General features: G+C 42.3%; 1 protein-coding gene across 1 annotated transcript in view; it reads left to right on the top strand.

Moving 5' to 3' along the window:
* The window catches only part of DNAJC7 (DnaJ heat shock protein family (Hsp40) member C7), a 356,596-nt gene that overhangs the window by 83,751 nt on the left and 259,787 nt on the right, over positions 1–13,058 (top strand). The window contains exon 3 of the mRNA XM_069237667.1: positions 3,137–3,261. Within this exon, the coding sequence (XP_069093768.1) occupies positions 3,137–3,261 (125 nt within the window). The remainder of the gene's footprint in view (positions 1–3,136; positions 3,262–13,058) is intronic.

The raw sequence follows: 13,058 nt of genomic DNA, 5'->3' as shown, positions 1-13,058 counted from the left end.
ACAACTACAGCCCGAACCGCTGGACGGCGTTACCAAATATGGCAGAAAACTAGATTGTTGTCAAGAAAGCGTGATTTTTGTACTTTGGTATAAATCCATTTAGTAGTTTTGGGATATTAAAGGAAGAAAAGATATAGATATCGAGGGGTGTAGATCCTCTGGATCAGACAGTCCTTGTGCTGATATCTGATTGGCTGCCAACTCTTCACCCAGGAAGTTTTGGGAGACATTTTGCGAGTGTGACACAGCAGAGTCCCAAAAATATATTAAAAAAATAAAGAAAAGGGGGCTCCTAGTGAGTCCCTAGGCCTGGTGCTGCACCAGGACCAATAAGCAGTTTAAAAAAAAAAAAGAAATAAAAAACAATGTTCCCGCGAAACCACGGTGGATCTGGGTAAAAAGTTAATTAAAAATAAAGTGTGTGTGTGTATATATATATATATAATATATATATATATAGATGGTTTCCTGGGGCTTGCCCAGGAAATGAAAGGGGGGGTGGTCTCGCGGACCCCCTGCTTGCTTTAGAAATTATCCTAGGGACTGCCACCTCCCTGTGACACATTATGAGTAAATAGAGTGAGGGCGGGCTGCACAGCCCCCCTCCTGGGCAGTTTCCGGCGCCGAGGACCACCACGGCCACAGGGCTCGCCCAATGCAGAAGGAATGTGGGAGGGTGGTGCAGCGTGGTCCCCCGCCAGAAGCCATTAATTTCCCTGGGGACTGCCACCCCTCAGGGCTGCATCCCTATCTCTCGAGGTGCCCACCCTCTAAGATGGCAGTTTGCTTTTCCTGGGCCCTGTGGCCAACCAGCTGTGCTCTGCAAAGGTTGGATTAACATATGGTAATTTAATATTAACATTAAAAAAAACTTAGAAAGTCACAGAAAAAAACAAAGGGTACAGGGACGTTGTAGAATTTTTTTTCAGTCAATTTCTAAGGTTTTTTCCCAAAGGTTAGTTGGATGCTTTAGTTAGGTTCGGATTTAAAACGCACAAAACCATAGAAATTCAGCTATTATTCAAGTTAATTCATGTAACTAGAACTCACTCCATCACCATGCACAGCTAATTACCCCACGTTACATCATTGATGACATCTTCTATGGCATCATTGATATTATCACTGCAAGATTTGCTATAAAGTTATTGCTGAGACAACTGTACGTGGCGGGACGTGTTATACTTACCCTGGGGAGAGAGTTGTAGTTACTTAAATTAACCAACTATAACAGCTGAATTTTTATGGTTTTATATATTTTTATATATATATATATATATATAATATTAGACACATCAACGGCAGTTGTTGAGAAACAGTCATAATGTTAAGATAATCATGTGGATGCACACAATACCTTGAGGATGTGGACTCTGGGGTTAAGGCTAGTTTGACAGTTTGGTGAGAAACTGTATGCCAGAACATGTATGTGCAGTGTTTTTGTGTAATCACAATAGAGCTGTTCGGATGAAGAACATGCCCAATTATTAAGTTGGGAAGAGAAACTTACCAGATAAATCCCATGCAGATGCACAGGAATAGTTATGAGCTCGGGGAGAATTTTGTAATTGTTGTTCCTTTAAGAAATGTAGATGCACTTTCGCAGACATGTATAGGAAATTACAAAAGTTCATGACTTGGGCTTGTTTAATTGAGCATGATAACTATATTTATGACCAGTCAGTGGTGGGTGAGAGATTATCTTTCATCGGGCATACTTTGCACTGATGCATAGGACACTTTATTGAGTTAAGATTGTTTACTACTCGTCATAGAGATGCACAAAGCAGTGTGTTACATATGCCTTGTTTGCACAAATGCACTTTATGATGTCAGATGATGGTGTCCTCATTGTGGGACCCAAACAACCCTTCAAAATCTGATTGAACACATATTACAACAGTAGTGAGGTGTTAGGATTAAATGACTGAATCCAGGGTCAGTAAAATTGTTTAATTTTGTGAATAGGCTGCATCTCTAATAGACACAAGAAGATACAATATGTAAATATAGTGAAAAACATGTTCCAATGCAAGCTTGGTGGTACAGGTCTAGTTATTTGTGTGATGAAATGAAGGAAGGACTTAAGGGATGAACCAGTGTGTGGTGTTTAGGCCCAGTTTAGGGCGTCATGCCAACTCTCTATTTATAATATGCCTAATTGAATAAATATGCTTTGAATCATCTCTTGCAGTTCTGAGAATCAATTATTTTGGATCCCTGGATCTGGTGCCTTCGTTAGTACTGTTGGGGATAACACTGACGGTGACAAATATATATTTATATATACATATGCATTTTCCAAAACAAAGGATCGCTCCTTCACTCGAACAGGTGGCCCTGGGGATAGTGTAGATTACATTTCAGTTTTATTCAGCAATACAAAACGTGTAATAGAGGGAGCCGACCACCAGGCGAATGGCTGACTGGTTTGTAAAGGTCACCAGAATCCCCAAATGTCAATATTTGATCGTACTACGCGTGCCCTTCATTTCTTTTTTTAATATTGCATGTTTATTTTGAGCTAGTTAGCTTCAAAGTAAAGCTGACAGTGGGCACTGGATGGGAGTTATAATGCTTAGGTTTTGTTTACCATTCTTGAAAATATGTTTGCTAAAACAATGGGCAATAGTGAGGGTCGGTGAGTGTAGGTGATTCTTCTGCAACAATGTTTACTACTTAATTATGTATTTATCCTATTTGCCATATAATTTGCAAAATTTGCAGATTTCACTCAGTTTTTCTAGCCCATATGGGTGAAAATATTGTCAGAGAATGTGCATCAGCATTTTCACTTTTGCCACATAATTTAAAGAACCCTGTTATTTCTGAATTGCATTTTATATCTATTGAAAATATATATATATATATGTTTATCTTTATTTTATTAATAGTTCAGCATGTTTTACTCAGTGCGTTTTCAGGAATTGTGTTATAGGTATCGATCTTCATTTACTTGGATCTTCTACGTGTTCATTTGTAGTGAATGTTCGTGGACTGTCAACACAAGTTGGAGTTATAAAATATATTATGTTTATAACGGCTTTTGTTTGGATTGTGGCTGTTTGTCATTGTGCTTCTGATAACTGCAAATATATGAGGCTTTAACAGACGTCCAGGACCTTTTTTTCTTTAGAATCTTCGCCGAAAAATGCCAGTTATTATGGAAACAGAGCTGCCACCCTAATGATGCTCTGCAGGTTTCGGGAAGCACTTGAAGATGCTCAGCAGGCTGTGAGGTTCGATGACTCCTTTGTAAGGGTAAGTATAGACCAGTGATCAACATTTTAGTTGTTCTTGAACACCATCCCAATGCACTTGCAGATCACCAATACCCTCCTTGTTTGCTAGCCAACTGTTTAAAAAAATACAATAATCAACAAGTGTCAGAGATAATAGACTTTCTTCTTGAGATAAGACAGATGCTCTCATAACAAGCATTGAGGGATATATATATTTTTTTATAGTTTTAGAAAACACATTTACAGAATGTCTAAGTACTCCTAGTGCAAAATAGTAGTTACTTGGATGCAGCTTTATAAGGTTTGCAGTAAGCCCTAATGTCAAGATTTACACATGATCTACCTGCACACTAGTAGTACATAACCTATTTTTAAATGTCAAAAGTAGCCTAATCATAAGGCCAAAGGTAAGGGTGTATAGTGTGAAAGAGAAGTAAAGGGTGAAATTAAATGAGTTCTGGCCAGTAAGTAATTTTTGTCCCATGTTGCTTACTTGTCATACAGCAGGAAACAAAACTCAACAGATAATGCCCTTCTAATGGTCCAACATGTATCATTGCATACTAAGTCTGTTTGGATTCCCCTGACTTTTTCAGGGCTCTGAACACCTCTTTCTTTAACCCCTTCACTGCCAGGCCTTTTCCCCCTCCTATGCCGAGCCTTTTTTTGGCTATTTGGGGCAGTTCGCGCTTAGGCCCTCATAACTTTTTGTTCACAAAAGCTACCCACGCCAAATTTGCATCCTTTTTTTCCAATATCCTAGGGATTCTAGAGGTACCCAGACTTTGTGGGTTCCCCTGAAGGAGGCCAAGAAATTAGCCAAAATACAGTGAAAATTTCGTTTAAAAAAAAAAAAGGGGAAAAAGGGGCTGCAGAAGAAGGCTTGTGTTTTTTTCCCCCTGAAAATGGCATCAACAAAGGGTTTGTGGTGCTAAAATCACCTGCTTCCCAGCTTTCAGGAACAGGCAGACTTGAATCTGAAAACCCAATTTTTCAACACAAATTTGGCATTTTACTGGGACATACCCCATTTTTACGATTTTTTTTGTGCTTTCAGCCTCCTTCCGGTCACTAACAGAAATGGGCATGAAAACAATGCTGGATCCCAGAAACTGCAACAGTTCTGAAAATTCTGAATTCAGCAAGGGGTAATTTGTGTAGATCCTACAAGGGTTTCCTACAGAAAATAACAACTGAAAAAAATATTGAAATTGAGGTGAAAAAATCTGCAATTTTTCTCTACGTTTTACTCTAACTTTTTCCTGCAATGTCAGATTTTTGAAAGCAATATACCGTTACGTCTGCTGGACTCTTCTGGTTGCGGGGATATATAGGGCTTGTAGGTTCATCAAGAACTCTAGGTACCCAGAGCCAATAAATGACCTGCACCCTGCAGTGGGTTTTCATTCTATACCGGGTATACAGCAATTAATTTGCAGAAATATAAAGAGTAAAAAATCGGTATCAAGAAAACCTTTGTATTTCCAAAATGGGCACAAGATAAGGTGTTGAGGAGCAGTGGTTATTTGCACAGCTCTGAATTCCGGAGTGCCCATACTAGCATGTGAATTACAGGGCATTTCTCAAATAGACGTCTTTTTTACACACTCTCTTATATTCGGAAGGAAAAAATGTAGAGAAAGACAAGGGGCAGTAACACTTGTTTTGCTATTCTATGTTCCCCTAAGTCTCCCGATAAAAATGATACCTCACTTGTGTGGGTAGGCCTAGCTCCCGCAACAGGAAATGCCCCAAAACACAATGTGGACACATCCCATTTTTTGACAGAAAACAGAGGTGTTTTTTGCCAAGTGCCTACCTGTAGATTTTGGCCCCTAGCTCAGCCGGCACCTAGGGAAACCTACCAAACCTGTGCATTTTTGAAAACTAGAGCCCTAAGGAATCCAAGATGGGGTGACTTGTGGGGCTCTGACCAGGTTCTGTTACCCAGAATCCTTTGCAAACCTCAAAATGTAGCTAAAAAAAAAAAAATTTCCTCACATTTCGGTGACAGAAAGTTCTGGAATCTGAGAGGAGCCACAAATTTCCTTCCACCCAGCGTTCCCCCAAGTCTCCCGATAAAAATGGTACCTCACTTGTGTCGGTAGGCCTAGCGCCCACGAAAGGAAATGGCCCAAAACACAACATGGACACATCACATTTTTTCACAGAAAACAGAGCTGTTTTTTGCAAAGTGCCTACCTGTGGATTTTGGCCTATAGCTCAGCCAGCCCCAAGGGGGGTATAAATGGCCTAAAATAAATTTGCCCCCCTCCCCGGGGAGCGACCCTTTTCTACGGGGTCGCTCCCCTTGCGTGACGGCGCAAAAAAAAAAAAGATCCCCAGTGCCTAGTGGTTTCTGCCCCCCTTGGGGCAGATTCACCTAAAATTGGCCGATTTGTCCCTAAGGGGGGCAGAAATGGTCTAAATACACTTTGCCCCTCCAGGGGAGCGACCCCTGCCTAAGGGGTCGCTCCCCATCTCTAAAAAAAAAAAAAAAAAGTGCCCTGGCGCCTAGAGGTTTCTGCCCCCGGGGGCAGATCGGCCTAATGACAGGGTTTCCCCTTCCATCCCTGACTTGGGGGGCTTGGGGGGGGAACCCCACAGAGGGAGCGGTAGGGCTCCCTCTGGGCTGGGTGCCCAGGACGTAATGGTTATGTCCTGGGCACAGCAGCACTGTGCCGCAGGACGTAACCATTACGTCCGCGGCACAGAACCGGTTAAAAACACTGTACAACAAGTGTTTCTAAGCTAAATTAACTTACAGCATATGTGTATTAAATAAAGAAAATGTTTGGACCATAGTGTTATTTGTCTTTATGGATTGTGATTGCAGGTATGGGAAGCGGATCGAAGTGGGTATAGGGTGTACGTTTATAAAGGGGCTCAGCAGGCAGAGGGGTGAGTGGACAACTTTACCATTAGCAATTAGTGTGGTACAGAAGGGCATAAACGTCAAACCTAGTGCAGATGAAAAGCTGGGATCAGTGGACAATAGAGCATTTAGTGCAGGAAAAATAACAAACAAAATGTTACAGAGGTTTATGGATGGAGCAGGACTTCATTGTGCAAGTCTAGAGGGTTACTGAACAATGGATGGAAAAAATGTATGTTCTGCCTTTCACACCAGCTTCGCTACTAAACCCCTATAGGAGGGATATGTGGCTGGCGATAGTGTCTTTGGTTTAGATCTTAACAATATAATTAATAATTTGAATGTGTTTAACACAATAGTTTGTGCTGTGACCAAACTATAACTTCCCAGTGTTTAATTTTTTTATATAACTTTGTATTGATTTTTTTTTTTTTTCTTTTTCTTTCACATGAACAAAAATCAACAATGCAATTATGTCTGCGGCCCCTGTGGCCCTGTGACCAAGCACAAGGCTTTGGGTTTGAGATTTACAGTGGTACATTAACACCATTCCAGATGGGTAGCATTGAATCAGATCTGCAAGGCACATGATGCGGCTTAAGAGTGGGCAGAGGGAAGAGAAACATGTATCTAGACACAGCAGCACAGAGGCTGCAGACTAACCCCCCCCCCCCCCCCCACAGCTACCCCTAATACTATCCCAGGATTGTAGTCAGTCACAGTTCTTCCAGGGTGCCAAAATGTGCTCATATGTATGGGGAACCTCACATGCCTTATATACCAACTTCTCCATTGCTGACAGCAGTCCGTTGCCCTTACCCACTTGTGCAGTGGGCTTTCGGTGCAAGAAGACCCTTTGGCAATGCAGAGATAATTGCTGGGGACAGATCAGCATGCAGCAGCGGTCAGATTCCACACCAGACTTCTTTGACGAAGCTGACTTGTTTGGTGACGAGGAAGAGAAGGATGTTGAATCTCAAGTCCTCCCACTTTACTAACCGAGCCCAGAGGTAATCTCTTCTGGAAAAGAGAAGGACGTTACCTTGACCTCTTCTTCCACTGAGCCTTCAATCAAGCTGATGCCAAGCATCAGGAGTATGGTTGAACCCAGAGACGACCACAAGCCTCACAAAAAGTCGCTAAACTGAGGTGGAGCATTGCCCCTCAAGGGGTTGGGCGTTCAGCCCTGGACACAAATCACTGCTACATACAGGTCCTCCTCAATCCCCAGGCTCCAGTCAACACTGAAGCAAGACATCAAGAGCAGAAGCAGGACTCCTCCAAGAGCCTTTACTCCCATCTTCCCGCCAACACAGAAAAGGCATGGTACCCTTCGTTGTCGAAGAAACCATCTACACCAAAGGCTGCATCAGCTGCGAAGACAGTGTCAGTGCTGAAACCATTGTACCAAGACCGTCCTCCACCGCTGGCTCCGATGACTGAGACGATCCTAGGAGGACTTCAGGAGTAAGTTGATAAATGATAAGATAAAAAAAAAATCTTCAACCATCTACCTAGAGGAAAGATTTACACTACAAATCAGAAGACTTTTGATCTTCTACCTGGGAAGAGAAGGTTGGATATCGAGGAGCCCACCTTCTGCTCCCTCAGAGGCTGTGCCACAACCCAAATGGTTTAAGGACTAAACTACAAGCACCCCCTCTACACACTCCCCACATGATCTGCCTCCACCACTACAATCTCCATCACACCCTCCACCATATTTCTCGGATACAGGTAGTCCCATTACTCTTATCAATCAATCAGTCTTTAAAAAAAATATAATAATAATAATTTATGAGACACCTTTCTACCATTCTCCCAGAATTTGTTTTTGACATATCCCCTCCAGTGTATAAAGACCTAGAACCAGTCCTACTCTTGGCTTCTCCCCCAGACAATACAGTCACATATCAGGAGGTCATCCAGAGGGCATTGTCCTACCACAAGGTAAACATGAATTCCATTCCTGAGGAAGATAACTTCCTGGTAGAGACCATCAAAGTGGGAACACTTGAGGCATTTTCCACCTGTGGTGAAAGGGGTGCTCCAGTCCGCTACTGACACATTCAACAAACCTGTCAGGACCTGGGTGACTACTCCTAGAGTGGAGAAAAAGTTGAAACCTTTGCCCTCAGACCTCACTCATATTAAGGGTATGTCTCCCCCGATTCCCGGTTGGTTCACACCTCCCGTAAACGGCTGCTGCACAGGCCATTGGCCCCCATTCCTGGATAGATGCTGAAGGCGAAGGTGAGCCTGTAGAGGGTTTGTTACAGTACTTCATAGAATAATTTAGGAAGAGGGCAGAGGAAAACACACTTGAGGACAAAATCACCTTGAGTACCACTATATAGTATGCACTGGATGTTGTCCATCTAGAAGATAAGGGGATAAACATCTCCATTATCTTACACTGTTATTTATGGCTTTGCATTGCTGGGTTTATGCTAGAGGTTTAACAATACCTTGTTAATCTACCCTTTGAGGATGAGCATGTCTTCGCCATCCCCATATGTATGACTTGTCCAAGAGCAGGTGCACGCTTCTACTCAAAGGAATTATAGAGCCTGTGCCCTTTTAATACCACGGTGCAGGAGTTTACTCCTTATACATTCTAATCCCCAAAAAATCTATCGGACTAGTTTTGGACCTAAGGCCCCTCATCACATCTATCCTCCCTGAACATTTTCTCATGAAAAGCCTTTAGGATGTTACCATTCTGCTGAAGCAGGGTGACTTTTTAAGTGCCCTGTATCTGAAAGATGCCTTCTTCCACATACCCATCCATCTCATGGGCCTACTTTCGCTTCATGGTCTGTGGATACTACTACCATTTCAAAGTAGTGCACTTCTGGGTTACAACAGCACCAAAAGTGTTCTGAAAATGCCTTGGGGTAAAAGCTGTCCCCTTGGAAGTGGAAACACACATGTTCTCCAGTATTGAATCTTTCATGGATTCAGCTGCTTGAATCTTCTCCATTGTCAAGGCAGGAATCTCACAGTATTAGAATGATAAGCAGTACAAAACTAAGCTAGACTTTAAGAGCTAGGAGAGGCCACATTGTTAGCCTATGCTGTCGACATCATTAGATAAGAACCAAACTTCAATCAATCTGAACACTGGAACATCAAAACCTCTCCCCTCAAGGGCCAGCATACTCCAGATTTCTTACCGTGGATTGTGTCAAAGGATTTTCCCAGAGCTCTGCTGAGTTTTTTTTTTCTTCCTCCAGAAAGCCTTTTCCAATCATTTTGACTACAATTAATCTTTTTAACAGCCTGCAAGAACACGGTGCCTCACCTCTGTGTGAACTCTTCTAACAGGGATCATGGCAGACAATCCTTAAAAGGTCTCTTCAGGCCTTGTGCATCCTGTGGGAAGTGAAGGCTGTATTCTGAACATCCCCACAAGAATTGTATTTATTGTCTACAGACCTCCCACTAACCAAAGGTGCAAGAGCTTTTGTACATCCTCTGCCAAGATACTTAAAGCAAAAGAAGCTGCATTGCTTCTGTCTTCAAAGGACATTTCCTCTTCTGAAGAGGAACTGGATACTTCAAAATAGACTACAAAAGCCCATACGAGGGTCCATTCAGAAGGATACACTAAGGGTTCTTCTCAAGGTGAAGATTCTGGTGGGGTCAGAAAGAAAGACAGTAACACTAAGGTGTTTATCCTAGGCCTCAAATGTCCATATCTGAAATTCTAGTACTCCAAGGAGTCAAGTCTCCAGAGAACTCCACTTCAACTCCATCTCTAAAGGTAAAGTTAAAGGATGGTGTTGACACAAGCATCGTCAATAATCCTGTTGACTAAGAAAACATAGGTGTAAATCAGCAGTGTCTATGACGAGAATGACCGCGTTGACCGTATCACTGTCTGGGTGGTGGGGGAACTGTTGTTACTGCTGTTGACAAAGAGATCGACCACACGTCAACATTGATGCATATACTACTCTACGACGAGACCTTCGAAGGTCACATTAATTTCAGATAAGGGAACTCCAGTGCCACTTCTTCTGCAACACACATCGCCTAGTAGAGTGCTGCCTTACCTACCTAGTCATTTATTATTATACTTGAATATTCTGGCGAAGATGTTCTCTTTGGGATAGATTACAGCCTAAGACAATTAAATGTTGCATATCAGGATGACAGTGAGGAATACAACAATATTTGGAAGGGGAATATTAATTTGTAGTACAGCCACCATCTCTGCCAGGCACGCAAATGAGAGACATCTAATCTTTTCTTGAACATTATGAATGGCACCCAATCAAAAGATACGGTTATCATTGCAAACCCATGATGCAGGTGTGCACAGCTCGGGTTGAGGGCTTGATGTTAGAAGATAATTACAAGTGATTCCTTAAACAAACCATATTCCCAAGGGGCAGAAGCATATTCACCATTTCACATCTTTCCTACCTGAAGTCCAGAAAAGTATTGCTGACATGCCTTACGATGGGTAGACTTTCTTTGAAAAGTATGTTGACAGTGCTTTGCAATTTATCAAAACAAACTTGGACACTGCTGGATCATTAGGGGTCCTACGAGGAATAACCCAGTTCTTACGGGCCACTAGAGGGTGAGGTTAGTTCCCTATGAGTGAGTACCAACACTGTTGTTTTCAACTATACCAACCAATTATGCCGGGTTACAGTCTGCAATACTGCCATCAACAATCTAGACAATATCCACCCTCTCCTAAACTACTCCAGACAGGCACCTCAGAGAAAAACAGCTACACAAGGACTATTGCAGACCTCTTCTAGACAGCAGTGGTATCACCCCAGCACCAGCCGAGAGTCCCTTTCATCTCATAGTGGGGACAAATATCCAAGTTCTGCAAACAGTGGAGACCTATCACAAGCAACCACTGGGTCCTGGAACAATTTCTAAAGGGGCACACCATAGAATTTATCACCATGCCACCTACACACTGACTTCGAAAAAGATCAGTCCAACATCTGCCATGATTAAAAATGGAATTAAAACCATTACTTCAAAATGGATCAAAAATCCTTCATTTCTACTCATTTTCTTTTCCTTAGAAGGGATAAATCAGGAAATGAAACTTATACTGAGATCTAAGAGAGCTACACAATCTCCTGAAGAATCCATCATTTTGGATGGTCACTCTTCAGGGGATGTCAGTGGTTAAACAAGAGATTCCATGACATCCCAGACCTCTGGGAAACTTAATTTCACATTCCTATGTATCCAGACCACAGAAAGTACTTAAGATTCAAAGTGGCCAGTCTCCATTGTCTATTCAATGTCCTTAAATCTGCTCCATGCATTTTAACCAAATGCATGGCCCTAGTGGTAGCTTGTCTTTTAATAGATTGGGTCACTAAATGTTCCTTTACCTCGACAGTTAGTTTGCCAAGGTCCAATCTTTTCAAAAACAAAAGACCCAGCGCCAAAAAGACAGTTAACTTTTCTGGGAACAATACTAAACAGGCCAGGTAAAGGTTTTTCTACAAAGTAAAGGATTCAGGAAAAAAACGTCTCTAGCCTGCAAACTTTATTGAAGTGTTTACTTCAGTTTGCATGTACAAATCCTACCTGCATCGCTTTGATTACAAATTAGCGATTACAAATGAGACAGTTTCATCAATAACTAGACTACCCATGGTCACAGGACCATGGATCCTTCGAGGACTTTGACAAAATCACTAGAAAGATGAAGGAATTAATACCTTGGTGGACAAAAGAAAACAATAAATCAACAACACTGACCTCGCTCTATACACCTCCTGTATTCGTAATGACTGCAGATGCATCCATAGAACATTGCCGAGCTCACCTTCAGGACTTGGAGGTCCAACAACATGGCTGTTCCAAAAATCACAAAGGCATAGCCATCTCTTAAAACTACGAACTAGGCCCTTAGGACTCCAGGCCTTCCTCCTGAGGATTTCAGGATCCTCCGTACTGGTTCACTCAGACAACAAACATGTACTGTATAAACAGAGAGGAATAAGGTCAAGTCTACTTTCCAGAAAGCAACAAAGATTTTTGAGGTGGACTATCCACCACAAGATCACTTTGAAAGTGGGTCATTTGCCAGGTACTAGCAAGCACTGGGCCGTCATGGAGTCTGACTTCAAAGGAGTGCCACAAATGGGAACTGATTGATCGCCAATTAAAAGCCATCTTTCAAAGATGGGTAACTCCAAACCTCGTTCTGTTTGCGATAAAGAACAACCGCAAATGGTAGTTCTATGCCAGCAAGTTCCCTCAAGACTGATCATGGGGAAATGCATTTTACCTAGCATGGATGCCGACCTTTGCCTAGGCTTTCCTTCTGATTCCTATAGTGCTGAAAGCAGTATGGCATACATTATACTGGTACACAGAGCTACGTCTCCTTTCAGAGTTTTTCATTTGGTACGATCTGGTCAGTCTTACTCCTCCATCAGGACTAAGCAAGAATCTCTCATTTCAAAAGTGAAAACAGATCATCCCTATGGTCTCAAGAAGAGACCACAGGAGAAGAACAATTAAGGTCAAAGGTCTTTTTAGTGTTTTTCCTCCTGTCAGGACACCTCCTATTCAATGACAATGTAATACTGTCTAGCTCAGCTAATGAAACACACTTTTGAACCTCTTCATGAGGCAGATCTAAAATATATCTCTTAGTTGTTCTAACATCAAAGCATACAAAAAACGGATGGATGGATGGATGGTTGGATGGATGCATGGATGGCTTGGCCGTTGCTAATTACTTGGGGCGCATCTCAGTCCTTCGCTATTGTACACTCCATTTCATCTGTTTTGGCCCAGGTATGTGCACATCAGTCTTGACCCTGCTTCAGTGGGAACCGTCCAGGCCAAGCCAGGTCCTCCTTGAACTGGAACACAAGCAACCCAAGACCAGTTGTGTCCTAGTTATTGCTTATCAGCCAGGTATAGCTTTTGTTCAAGTGACC

Source organism: Pleurodeles waltl, chromosome 6, assembly GCF_031143425.1.
Source record: "Pleurodeles waltl isolate 20211129_DDA chromosome 6, aPleWal1.hap1.20221129, whole genome shotgun sequence".
NCBI lineage: Eukaryota > Metazoa > Chordata > Amphibia > Caudata > Salamandridae > Pleurodeles > Pleurodeles waltl.
Note: the sequence above shows the minus strand (reverse complement) of the source record. Positions and strands in the feature narration are given on the sequence as shown.